General features: G+C 44.3%; 1 protein-coding gene across 1 annotated transcript in view; it reads right to left on the bottom strand.

Moving 5' to 3' along the window:
• Positions 1–14150, bottom strand: part of MRPS9 (mitochondrial ribosomal protein S9) — an 86888-nt gene that overhangs the window by 25858 nt on the left and 46880 nt on the right. The window contains exon 3 of the mRNA XM_075590432.1: positions 3476–3538. Within this exon, the coding sequence (XP_075446547.1) occupies positions 3476–3538 (63 nt within the window). The remainder of the gene's footprint in view (positions 1–3475; positions 3539–14150) is intronic.

Genomic DNA, 14150 nt, shown 5'->3' with positions numbered 1-14150 from the left:
AATCCTGGTCCCTGTCTTATTTCTACTTGCTCTCGTCCTCGCCTCCCACATACAACTTCTACTCCTTCTGGTGTTAACCCCCCCAACCTCATACCCATCCCCTGCCACCCTCCCTCCTCTCTCCCATTCTCCTGTGCCCTTTTGGAATGCTCGCTCCCTCTCTAACAAGTTCCTCTCTGTGCATGACTTCTTTCTTTCTCACTCCCTGCTTCTCTTTGCTATAACTGAGACCTGGCTCACTCAGTCTGACTCTGCTCTGGAAGCTGCCCTCTCTTATGGTGGCCTTTCCTTCTCCCACACTCCGCACCCTGATGGCAGGGGTGGAGGAGTGGGGCTCCTGCTCTCCTCTCTCTGCCGTTACCGAACCCTTCCTACTCCCCCCCTCTTGCTTTACCCTCCTTTGAGGTTCACACTGTCCAGATCTTCTCTCCTCTCCCTGTCCACGTGGCAGTCATCCATCGCCCACCTACCTCTACTTATCCCCCTTCTGCCTTTCTCTCTCACTTTGAATCCTGGCTCTCTTTCTTTCTCTCCTCAGGCTCACCTGTTCTTCTCCTTGGGGACTTCAATTGCCACTTCTCCCTTGGGCTTCCCGCTTTCTTTCTCTAACCTCTTCTTTTGGCCTTCAACAGTGGACTGCAGCCAGCACCCACAAAGATGGCCACTACTTAGACCTGGTTTTCACTAAAAACTTCTCTCTCTCTCCATTTACCTCTCCCTGACCATCACCTCATCTCATTCTCTCTATCTCGCTTCTCCCCTTCTCCACCTCCATCTACCCCCCGGTTCTGCAGAAACCTGCGCTCTATTCACTTACCTGACTGAGTCCACTTTAAGCTCCTCCCTCTCCTCTCTCAGCTCTGCTACAGACACTGACAACCTGGTCAGGAACTACAACTCTGCCTTGTCTTCCTCTCTTGATTTACATGCCCCGCTTTCTCTCTGCCGCACTCGCCCTTCTAACCATAGACCCTGGTTAAATTCCCACACGCGCATGCTGCGTTCCTCCACTCGTTCCTCTGAACGCCTCTGGAGGAAATCTCATACTCTCGCAGACTTCCTTCACTACAAATTTATGCTATCCTGTTTAAATTTATGCTATCCTGTTTCAACTCTGCCCTCTCGCAAGCTAAACAAGCCTACTTTTCTTCACTAATCAACATGCACAAGTCTAACCCACGCCGACTGTTCTCTGTCTTTGATACTCTACTCAAACCACCCTCAGCTGCCTCTCCTTCCTCCATCTCCGCTCAGGACTTTGCTGACTATTTTAAGCAAAGGTGGAATCCATACGGCAGAACATCCCCTCTGTTTCCTCCTCCCATCCTACACCTCTTCCTAACTCTCCTCCTGCCTTCCTTGACTCTTTTTCCACTGTCTCAGAGGAGGATGTGTCGCTGTTGATCGCCTCTTCTCCCTCTACCACTTGCCCTCTTGACCCCATTCCCTCCCATCTCCTAAAACCTCTTGCTCCTACTATAATCCCTACGCTCACAAACATTTTTAACTCCTCCCTCTGCTCTGGAACCTTTCCATCCTCCTTCAAACATGCAACAGTCATACCATTACTCAAAAACAGCAAGCTTGACCCTACCTGTCTTTCTAACTATCGACCTGTCTCCCTCCTGCCTTTTGCCTCTAAACTCCTTGAACGTCTTGTATTCTCTCGCTTGCTCCATTTTCTCAACACCTATTCTCTCCTAGACCCTCTACAATATGGCTTCCGCACTGCTCACTCCACGGAAACAGCCCTCACTAAAATAACTGACGACCTCCATGCTGCCAAAGACAGAGGTCATTACACTCTGCTCATATTACTCGACTTCTCTGCAGCCTTTGACACCGTGGACCACCCTCTTCTCCTTCACATTCTCCATACTCTTGGTATTCGGAACAAAGCTCTATCCTGGATCTCATCCTACCTCTCCCATCGTACTTTCAGTGTCTCTTCTGCTAACACCTCCTCCTCTATTGATCTCTCTGTGGGGGTACCCCAGGGCTCTGTCCTGGGACCTCTTCTCTTTTCTCTGTACACACTCTCTCTAGGTGACCTAATAAGATCTTTTGGGTTTAATTATCACCTCTATGCTGACGACACACAAATGTACTTTTCAACACCCGACCTTACACCTGCTGTACAAACCAAAGTTTCTAAATGTCTCTCTGCTATATCATCCTGGATGGCCCTCCGCCGCCTTAAACTCAACATGGCTAAAACAGAGCTCCTCATACTTCCTCCCAAACCTGGCCCTACTACCTCCTTCACATTACTGTTGGAACTACGATCATTCACCCAGTAGCCCAAGCACGCTGCCTAGGGGTCACACTCGACTCCTCTCTCACATTTGCCCCTCACATTCAAAACATTTCTAAAACTTGTCGCTTTTTCCTCCGCAATATAACAAAGATACGCCCTTTTTTCTGTTGCTCGACTGCTAAAACTCTGACTCAGGCCCTCATTCTCTCCCGTCTTGATTACTGTAACCTCCTGATGTCCGGCCTTCCTGCCTCTCACCTGTCTCCCCTACAATCTATCCTAAACGCTGCTGCCAGAATCACTCTACTCTTTCCTAGATCTGTCTCAGCATCTCCCCTCCTGAAATCCCTCTCCTGGCTTCCGATCAAATCCCGCATCTCACACTCCATTCTTCTCCTCACTTTTAAAGCTTTACACTCTTCTGCCCCTCCTTACATCTCAGCCCTAATTTCTCGATATACACCATCCAGACTCTTGCGTTCTTCTCAAGGATGTCTTCTTTCTACCCCCTTTGTATCTAAAGCTCTCTCCCGCCTTAAACCTTTTTCACTGACTGCCCCTCACCTCTGGAATGCCCTTACCCCCAGTACCCGACTAGCACCCTCTCTATCCACCTTTAAGACCCAACTTAAGACACACCTTAAGACACACTTGCTTAAAGAAGCATATGAATAGCACTGTGGATATTCTGAACACACGATACATAAAGCTTGGCCCCCTGCAGACGCACTTACCAGAACTCCCTCCTACTGTCTCTGTACGTTCTCCCTACCTACCAATTAGACTGTAAGCACCTCGGGGCAGGGACTCCTCTTCCTTAATGTTACTTTTATGTCTAAAGCACTTATTCCCATGATCTGTTATTTATATTATCTGTTATTTATTTGATTACCACGTGTATTACTGCTGTGAAGCGCTATGTACAGTAATGGCGCTATATAAATAAAGACATACAATACACACTTAAAAGAAAAGCTGAATCCCTACACTGTTGGTGGCAAATCAATGAACTACAGTCCTCACCAAAAACAGAATAATAAAAAATAAAACATATTTGCTTCTTAGAACAACGTATGCTGCAACATTCCTAATATTTGCAGGCATAATAAGTCCTTTCCCAATCTAATTTCTGATGCCAAAAGCACAGGGAGTTTAAGTGACATTTTCCAAAAACATTCTCACTGCAGAGATATATTACAATCTCAACTTTAATGTTACCTTCATAAGTGGCCGTGCCTTCTTATCAAACAAGCCAGAAGGGAAGAGGTATGCAATGGCTCTCTGAAACAAAGAAGAGAAAGCAAATACAACGTGATTATCACTTTTACAATCCCAGAGCATTAACCATGTAATACCTGCACAAACATGATGATCATTTGTTTCCTACATTAAAATGTGTTAACATGCTAGATATATATTTTTACCTTGTCTTGTTTTATTACAGGCTGCGCTGGGGCATTTCAGTGATTCCACAGTTGGAATTGAAAACAGCTTTATTTTAAAATCATAAGTGGCAAATATTTTCATGTAGATGAGAGCACAAACTTTTGTTGCTGTGCCTCCCTGCCTTGCCTCCCCCGGTGCTCGCGCCCCGACCCATACCTTGATGCGGCGTCAAATGACGCCTCGGGGTCATGTGAGGTCACGTGACCCACGGCATCATTTTACGCGTGGCGTCATTTGACGCCGCGTTGTCATGGGGGCGAGTCCTGAAGTCGGCAGAATCAAGTTAAGTTGAGAGTTGCCGGGGCCTCACGCGATCCCCCAGCATTTGGTAATGAAAATGTAGCAGATCAGAGATACTCCTCTCTCTGACATCAGCTCTTTAGTCAATGCACCTCTGTTGAATCTGTTGTGTATCATGTTGCTCCAATAGTATTCAATGAATGAGAGGGAGAGAAAGAATACACCAATAGGGTAGAACGTCCCAAATAAGTATATTGTACGTATAATGATAATAGTAGCAATTCCAACTCACATTTTAACAATGTATCAGACATTTGAGAGGACCCGCTGATCAGCAGTTCTATGCCGGTTCCTGCACGGCTACGTCTCTCCGCACTCGTTGCAGTCAGTGACGTCAAAGGTCCTGGCGGAAGGAGCATCTGTCTGGGTACCAGCACTTGGATACAGAGTCCTCAGAGGCACAATTCATATAATTCTTACACAGAACAGATTCAACAGAGGCGCATTAACTAAAGAGCTCATGTCAGAGAGAGGAGTCTCTCTGATCTGCCTACATTTTCATTACCATCTTAGTGGGATTAACACATTTTTTTCACTTTTTATGTTTCATATGAACTTGCTATAATATTTGTTTTTATCTTTCACATATACCTGACACCGTATTTGCGAGCGCTGCCCATTATTTGGACATCCAACCAATTAGATAGTAAGCTCTACGGAGCAGTGACTCCTTTTCCTAAATGTTACTTTTATGTCTGAAGCACTTCTCCCCTTTATGTGTTATTTATATTATTTGTTATCTATATGATTGTCACATGCATTACTGCTGTGAAGCTCTATGTACATTAATGGAGCTATATAAATACAGACATACATACAGTACATACATACATACATACATACATACCAAGGCACTAGTGTGAAATTCATCATTAAAAAATCCATTACCAAAGTATAAAAACGACCTAGGTCTTTCGAACAATTTAACTTTTCACCGAATTTAAATTACAGGGGATATGCAAGATAAATTAAAATGTGCATTCTTGTAAGAAACACGCACATGCATTAATATATATTTGTATTTATTAATATATCTTTTAAAGACGCTATTCTGATTTGGTGGTATGTAGCGTGCAGCTATAGTGAATTCAAGTTGTATTGACACATGACGCTCCACCCAGATGCCAGCGTTCGCACCATTTACCTATGCCACTATAACTGGTCATCAACCTTGATAACAAATAGATGACCCATTTACTGCCAGGAACGCCTTGAAAAGCAACATTGCAGGACCTTCTGGCCATAAAGAGGTGAGTGCAAGGGTTAAATGGCAAATATTTGCCAATAAAAATTCTATATTGCTATTTTTTATGCACTCTAACGCGTTGCTTCAGCAGTAGTGTTTTGCAGTCCCCTTCATCCATGATAAAAATGAGACGATGGCTATATCATAACTATTGTATTTTCTTTCCAGGCAGAATGTCTTCGTTATTTCTGCAGAGCACTCAATATGCATGGGCTGCTGATAGAAAGGAGACATCCTACTGCGCGCCTATGTGCCCCCCGCTGACACAGCACAATCCTCTCAGAATTCTCAAACGAGCAACACGCTGCTCATTCTCTTCCCCCCTTTCTCTGCTTTACTGTAACATTTGCAATGGGTTAGGAAAGAGAATTGGTAACTACGGAGACAATTGTCCTTGACATTGAAGGATAAAAAGATGAACATGATATTTATACATGAAGTTTATCAGCAGATGCCCACAAAGCAAAAGGGCAAGTAACAAACGAACAGGTCGACAACAACAAAAATGACCTTTGTGTTTCCATGAAGACACCGGCCCCAGACGTTAACCAACTGCTATGATATACTGTAGACCAACAATAAATGTAAGTGTAGCGGTCATGTAAAATGCCTACAGTCATCTCTCCTGTTGGCAGTAAGGCCTGGTAAGTGTGGGCATGCCAGCAGTAATTATGGAGGTTTCCCCTCACACCCTGGTGGGGTGCCCTGTGTATGGCTGGGACTGGTCACATGCTCTGACTCCATGGTTAGTGATGTCAGAGGTGTGTCAGCCTCAGAAGCTTACATAAGGCACAGCACTGTGTTTAAAAGTTCAGTTCTGCTGAGAGGAGGGTTAGTTCAGTTGAGGAGGAGTTCCAGCTCTTGTCAGAGCTGAGGAAGGAGTTCAAGTTCTATCAGAGTGTCAGTTATGTTATAGTAACTCCATGGGAGGCTGTGTCCAGGGACCTGGCACAGGACAGTGATTCCTGCGGGAATAAGTGAATCCCTGATCTAGGTGACATACCTATCAAAGGGGAGCACGGGCGAGATGATCGGCTAAATACACCCATTGTGGAGGGCAGCTATGCCCACCGTGACAATAAAGATGGAGCTGATCAGAGAAACCCCTGTGTGTGAGAGTCCCATGATTATACAGGAGGTTGCACCACCGAGGAGTTCCTCGTCAGGATCATCCCCATGCGGACGCAGGGACCCTGGTGAGGTGGAGGCGCTGCACTGGAACTAGGTGAGACTCAGCACACTACCTCAGCTGCCTGTCTGACGGGTCCTCCCCACACACCATCATGCGGGAGACTCAGGAGTCCTGTAGCCAACAGGTGCACCATCAGGCATATCTACACTGTAATGGGGTCCGGTTAGACCACAGGGGCCAATGTGAGATTGGGTGGGTCAGGCCGGGCCAGAAATACCGTTACATAAGGTTTATGAAGTAACACGGATTCAAATCAATATTGTAAAAAAAATCTTTCGCAAAAAACTAAAAAGGAGTCACAATACTCACTTCGGGTGTTATTAAAGTAACTTACTCATTTTGTTCCTTCTATTTCCAAAACTACCATTATGAAAGTTTTTTGCAGGTCCTGGAATCAGAAACAACATCTCCAATTGTTATATTTTGTGTAATGCACACCCATCAAATTTGACTATTCACACACAACCCCCATATTGGGGTTCCTTATAATACATCTGGTCTCAGAATTAGAAAGGGCTGGGGTTCCTTACAATGCATCTGATCTCAGACTCGCTATTAAAGAGGGTTGGGGATTCCTCAGAATTTCACATAGGGTTCCTTAACAGAAAAAGGTTGGAAACCACTGCTCTAGGCTGCCAGGCATTTCTTCTGGGCAATTGTGTGGACCCCTGGTGAGAGGTCTATCCTGGGATGGAAGGATGAAATGATATTTTCTGCAGTTCCCAAAAATGTGAATCTTAAAGAGTTCAGATTATTCACTAAATGACTTTAGATTTACCACATAACTATATTGGAGACAACAGGGATCAGTCATTTGGAGACAACAGGGATCAGTAATTTCTGCAACGTGTCTATTATGCACCGGCGACCAGCTTTATAACCGCCCCCCCCCCACCTCTTTTAGACCAGCAATTATTTTCTCCCAGATTATCAGTACAGTGCTGGTTTCAGTAGGTTTAAATAAGTGTTATGCAGGTATATTAGGGCTAGCCAGGCATATTAGGACACATACAGTGCTGGTAAAGGGTAAGGGGTAGGCTGGCATATTAAGATTAGGCTAATCAAGTTCCTTATGTACCCAGCTACCTGCTAAATAAGGCTGCACAAGTTGTTTTCCCCTTTTCGCTTTCTACTGTAATTAAAGCATGCTTGTGCCAATCTGACACTACTGCATGAAAACTAACTGACTCCCAATTGGCACTATCACACTTTAATGAATAAGGCCCAATAAGCGGTACAGCAGGGCAGATACCAGTGTTCACTTCAAGAAGAAACAGGTAGGAAGGAGAGAATCCCTAAAAGTCTTAGGAAATAGATTATGAGCAGTGTGAACTGTTACTTTAGCCTGCGGTGTACTGCAAAGTGAAGGGGTAATGTTAAATGCTACACTATGGGGGTTATTCATTAAGCTCTGTTACGGGTTAACCCGTCCAAAGAACGTTAACTCCCACTGACTTGAATGAGAGTTGACGCTCGTTCAAATGTGTTAAACTTCTAATGGAACTTAAAAAATAACACCCCATGAAACAGATTGTTTTATTGCTTCAGTTTATTCACTTTAATTTTTGCGCATTTGATCTTTAATCTAACCTTCATCAGAACTGTATTATATATATCCAATAAATAAATAAATTATATATAATATACTGTATATACATATATACATATATACATATATATATATATAAAAAATATACTGTATATACGATATATATATATATATATATATATATATATATATATATATACATACATATATACACACACACACACATTTATATATACACATACATACATATATTATATATATACACACACACACGTTTACAGTCATTCACATTTTCTCAGATTCAGAGGTTAAGCACCGACATGTTATATGCCATAGGAACAATATTCAAGACCCGACCACAATATATTTGCATAAATATAAATTTATATTATACTCCAGGGAAAATGTCATTCTAATAAGCGGATACTTTATAAAAACAGCTGGTCAGTGCTACTGCAGAACCATGAAAAACAATTTAAGATGTCAAAAACAACAAACACATTTGCTTTTAAGTGAGAAAAAATGCAAATATTTCTTCAGCCAAGGCATAATTGGACCATTCTGAAACAAAATGTACGATGCAGGTAAATGTGATCCATCAAAGTAAAGTGTTCAGCGGACTTGACATGGAGCTAAAAGAAACAATTAAAGGATTGACTTGGACTGTATTTGCACAACTTGAATTTGTATAAATACAAACACCATCACTACCGGGGCCCGACTTAATGACGGTGCCATCGGTGCGACTGCACCTAGCCCCGGGCTAACAGAGGCCCTGCGCCCTTCCCCACAACATTTAAACTATGATTGCCGGGGGAGAGCGTGGGGCCTGTGTAAGTGCCGGCATCTCCTCCTGCCGCCATACGACGATGCATTGCCATGACAACGTGGCGTGTAGCAGGAGGAGATGCCGGCTCCGGATAAGGCAAGAGGCCCATCAACCTCCCAGCCAGCTCCGATTACGCACCTAGGGCACCTCAAAATAAAGCCCTATTGTCTTCGACACAAATGAATAAAATCTATTCTTCACGACATTGTAATTTTTTTTGTTGACCACAGCAAGAATTAAAATTCTGATACCACTGTTCATAAAATGGGAATTTGTCAGTCACAAACAATAAGTAAATCCCTGGTAAATTACAAAAGAAGAAGCAACGTGTGTTCGCAAGGAAAGGTCTAATGATATATTTATAGCCTAGAAACGCTAAGTGACAATAATTTTGACCCTGGGGGCGACCCTCCCTTAAGGGTTAATTCTAATTAATATTGTTGCTATGAATACATGTAGATCAATTATGTATTTATATGTGCTGAAATACAAATAATCAACCTTTTATTTAAAAAAGGGAAACATTTTACTCCTGATATTTTCCTTTCCTCTAGTCCTATCTCAGCATCAGCTACAAGTGGATAAATTCTCTTCCGCTCATAGGGATAGGACAAGAAGAAAATGGCGTTGGGGGTACACAACACCTCAGTTTCCACGCAACTCCAAGTTTCAAACATTTCCTAAGCTAAAACTTAAGCCGAGTTAATACAGTAAACATCTAACTCCCATTACATCATAGGAGTTACACTACAAAAAAATTATTTTAGGGAGAGTTATTTTTATTCGTTTATCTCCTATGATGTAATAGGCCCTGTGACGGCAGATCCAGCACTATTGGTAACTTCCAAAGGTCCTACCAATGCTAGTTTGATAAGATCTGCATACCAGTGCCTCGTCTCTCTTGACTTCCAAAGGCACTCTTTGAATCATTGGAATTGCAAGGAATATGTAGCGGAAGCTGGTTCCCCAAGACATCCTCATGGCATCCAACGCTAAAGCCTTTGGGTCTTGGACTCTAGAGCAGTAGACCGGGTGTTTTATATTTGACCTTTAAGCCATCAGGTCTATTCCTGGTGACCTCTAGAGTTATAGTAGATGAGGTTGAAAAATGTACATCAAGTTTAACCTATGCTAAATTTAGATGACAGATACTTAGCCTATATTTGTATTTACAGTATATTTATCCAGAGGAAGACAACAAAAAAACCTAGTGAAACATCATCCTCATTAGGGGATAAAATAAATTCCTTCCGGAGCCAAATAATGGCAATCACATTTGTCCCTGGATCAACATCCTTCCCATGTTTAGTTATTTCATATATCCTTGAATGCCTATCCTTTCAAAAAAGATGTCCAACAGTTGACAATTTCCCTGAATGCAGCCTATGCCTACCGAGAAAGTCTGCCACCAGATTTTTTGGGCCGGGAATGTGCATATCAGATAATGCTAAGGTGCTTCTTGGCCCATTTAGTCGCTTGCACACTTCTTTTAAGGCCACTGAACTCAGAGTACATCGATGCTTGTTGATGTATGTATACCACAGTGGTGGTGTTGTCCAAGAATACTCAAACTGGGGCAAAGGTGGATATAATCCTGTAGAGCTAAAATGGACTTTCTTACTACTTTCATATCTAGGATCTTGCTTTGCAGTCCTCCTTCCTTGCTGGACCAAGCCCCCTGTACATATACTGTATGGTGTTCACATGAGCACCCCAGCCTTGGAGACCTGTTTCGGTAGTAATCACTTTCCAATGGTGAAACCATTTCAACTTCTTGCAGATCTTTTTAGACTAGTCTAGTGAGAGGTAGACCCTTGCTTTTAGAGTAGAGCAGCGGTGCGCAAAGTGGGGGGTGTGCTGGATTTGTTTGGGGGGGAGAGGGGGCGCGGGTGGTTGCAGAGGCTCCACGCTCTTCCCCGAGGCATTAAAATGAAATGCCAGGGGATCGCGTGAGGCCTCTGCAACTCACTTACCGGGATTCTGCAGAGCTGGTAAGACACGTTGCTATGGCAATGCGGTGTCAAATGACGCCGCAGTGCCATGCGGAGTGATCTCACACGTCCGTCTCCATGGCAACGGGTCACATGACCTCACACAACCCCTCAGCGTCATTTGATGCCACCAAACAAGGTGAGGGGGACACGAAAGCGAGGGGGCGCAGCTCAAAAGTTTGCACTCCCCTGGAGTAGAGAATCGAGATCCAGATCCAAAAATCTTATCCTTTCTGATGGTAACAAGAAAATCGATCAATCCATGATTCTGTACGATAGAGAAAGCCTTCTGTACATGCTTGTTTGCGTGTGTTTCAGTGGTCGCCGTTATGACTCAGTCGGTCAGATAATGCAGTACACAAATAACGTGTTGGAGGTAGGATGCTATAGTGATCATTACTTTCGTGAAGGTGCTCGGGGCTGTCGCGATCCCATAAGGCAATACTCAAAATTTGAAATGACGACCCTCAAAGAAAAATCTGAGGAATTCCTGGTGTTCATGGGCTATCGGATATGCAAATAAGAATTATTGAGGTCTATCTACACATGTAATCCCCTTGTTGTAGAACATTAAAGGACTGAATGTAGTGATTCCATTTTGAAATGCCTGATTTGCAGTCAACAGATAACTTCTTTGAGGTCGAGAACTGCTCTTTAGCCTCCCATGGCTTGCGCGACTACAGAAAGATGGGGATAGATTCCTTGCTGTTCCTGCTCCTTGGATAATACAGAGATCACCCTGTTGTCCCAGAATTCTTGAATTGCCTTGTCAGACCAGTTCATCTGCGCCTGGCAAAAATCTAGTTGTCCACCTGATGCAGTACCACAAAATATCCACCAGGCTGGAGACATTAAAAGACTACAACTCCTAGATGCCTTGCAGTTTAGGAATCTGAGGCCTATGTAAGGTTAGGTAGTTGCAACCTTAGGCGTGTCGCAACCAGTTTTTGTTTTGCTCACGTTCCTGAACTTGTCTCTCAGCTAAGTATTGCCTGCTACACGGTGTATGGCCCCGGATCTGCTCTGGACTTTGCCTTGCTTAACCCCTAATGTTACTTTGCTTGATAAACATGTGAATGACCCTGGATTGCTTTTGACTCTGCTCCGTCTAATATTTCCCCCCCGATTTTCCTTCCGTAGTGTCTATCATCCCCAGTGTTCTCAGATGCTTTCTTTAAGGCCGTGGTTTTGGTTAGATTTGGTGGCCATTTTTACTTTATACATTTGTCTTGTATTGGGATTTGCCTTAACTCCAGACAATAACCTGTCCTCACTCCTTGTCCTCTCTATAGCGTTTGATACCTTTGACTATAGAATCTTAATGGAGCGCCTGAAGTATTTTTGTGAACTGGGTAGCACAGTTCTCAGATGGTTCAGATTATGTTCTCACTGGCAAGTCACAGCGGGTATCTTCAGGAGTATACTCCTCTGCATCAGTGTCCCCGTCATGTGGAGTGCCACAGGTTTTTACAGTATCATCTCCTAGGGTGACATAATCAGACAGCATATCCAGGGTGATCACTGCTATGCAGATGACACTCAACTCTACTTGTCCTTTGCACCGGGTACTAAGGACTAATTATTAGTCATCAATAGATGTTCATCTGAGCTCCTAGACTGGATGAGTGCAATTGCATGAGGTTGAATCCTGATGAGAAAGAAATGCTCGTGCTGAATGTTCACCGTCGGAAGACAACAATACTGCAGCTAGGTCAACACATTGGCCTTAAGATGGAGGGTTCCCAGTTGCTTTAGGCCTGGGACATAGAGGATTAAACAGCGCTGAGCCGCGCTCCTGCTCTGCCTCGCCTGCTCCAAAATGGAGCTTTTTCCTGTCCTTGCAGGCGAGGCAGTGAGCGCGCTCTGGGTGTGGGGTGGAGGAGGGCAGAGGGGGAGCGGGAGGCGGGCCTAGTCCCCCGCTCCCATTGGATGGGAGCGGTCACGTGACCGCTCCTCCGCTTCCCCGAGCGGCAAATTTGAAACCTGCCTGTCTCAGCAAAGTTTCTGAGCCTCCGCACGCATCAGCGCGCATGCGGAGGGGGAAACTATAGCCGCGCTGATGACAGATGCAGGGGCTTTGTGCATCTGCTCAGCGCGGCTCAGCCCGCCTCAACGAGCTTCAATTCACTATGTCCCAGGCCTTAGTCTGCGCACACTGTCCGTGTGCAGAATCTTGGACTTCTTAATCGTTAAACGTCTGCCCGTTTCATTTTCCCACCTAAGGAACATAGCCAGGATTAAGCACTTTATACCCCAGAAGATCTTACTATGCTTGTTCATGCCTTTGTGTCCTCACACCTAGACTACTGCAATGCACTCTACCTGGGCTGTTCCGGAAAAAAAAAGAAGAGCTGCGCTGCCTGCTGGTACAGACTTGACTTCCTTTGGAGCCCGAGCTTTTAGCCACACTGCTCCCACTCTTTAGAACAGTTTGCCTCACACTTCAAGAGGCCCAGTGTCCTGAAATTTGTACTGTAACCTCTCGTGTTTGGTGTCTTTTATAACCTTAAATGTTTTCTTTTTTCCTTTTTGTAACTGTAAAGTGCTTTGAGTCCTATTGGGAGAAAAGCGCTATATAAAACAAAGTTGTTATTATTATTAATATTGTGAACCCATGCACCAGACATTGTTTGGGTCCACTGATGAAGGAACTTGGCAATTTTGTTCCTCACAGGATCCAGTACCTGCACCGGGGCCCGCTAGCCCAAAATGTCATTTTTCACCGAGAGGCTTTGAGGCCACTGAGGAAACGTGTCCCCTACCAGATGATAACTGAGAAAAGGGCTGCCTGTGAAACTTCCTCCCTGGCCTATAGACTTTTCCGTCCTGAAAGAACGGTCATGAAAGACGAATAATCTATATGGCTTAAATCTTCTTTCCTCGATGTAGGAAGTTACCTTTGCCTCCTGATGTCATCAAGAGCTTCCCTTAAGAGAAAGGATCCCATGACTGGCAGCGATAGCAATTTGTTTTATGAAGCGGAATCCGCTGACCAGGATCTAAGCCATTGTTTCCTTCTTGCTACTACCTGTCAGGATCCGCCATTGCAGCCACTCCCATTCGGCACTGGCACATCCTTGAAAGTCTGATATCTCAGATTTCATTGCCTCAAACAAGGCTGACAATTGAGAATGTTTTCCCTTCATCTCCAGAAAGATGGCGTCCACAGGAAGTGACCTCACACCTACAATAAAGCAACCATGACCATCTTGTTTCCCGGCAATTCCTGCCCTCCTTTCCAAAACAGGAAGTCAGCCTCTGAGGTGGAATTGTTCTCACCAGCCCTTACCCTTTATAAGTGTGTCATTCTCACTCACTCCTTGCACGTGCAAGGTAGTCT

The sequence above is a fragment of the Ascaphus truei genome, chromosome 3 (genome assembly GCF_040206685.1).
Source record: "Ascaphus truei isolate aAscTru1 chromosome 3, aAscTru1.hap1, whole genome shotgun sequence".
NCBI lineage: Eukaryota > Metazoa > Chordata > Amphibia > Anura > Ascaphidae > Ascaphus > Ascaphus truei.
Note: the sequence above shows the minus strand (reverse complement) of the source record. Positions and strands in the feature narration are given on the sequence as shown.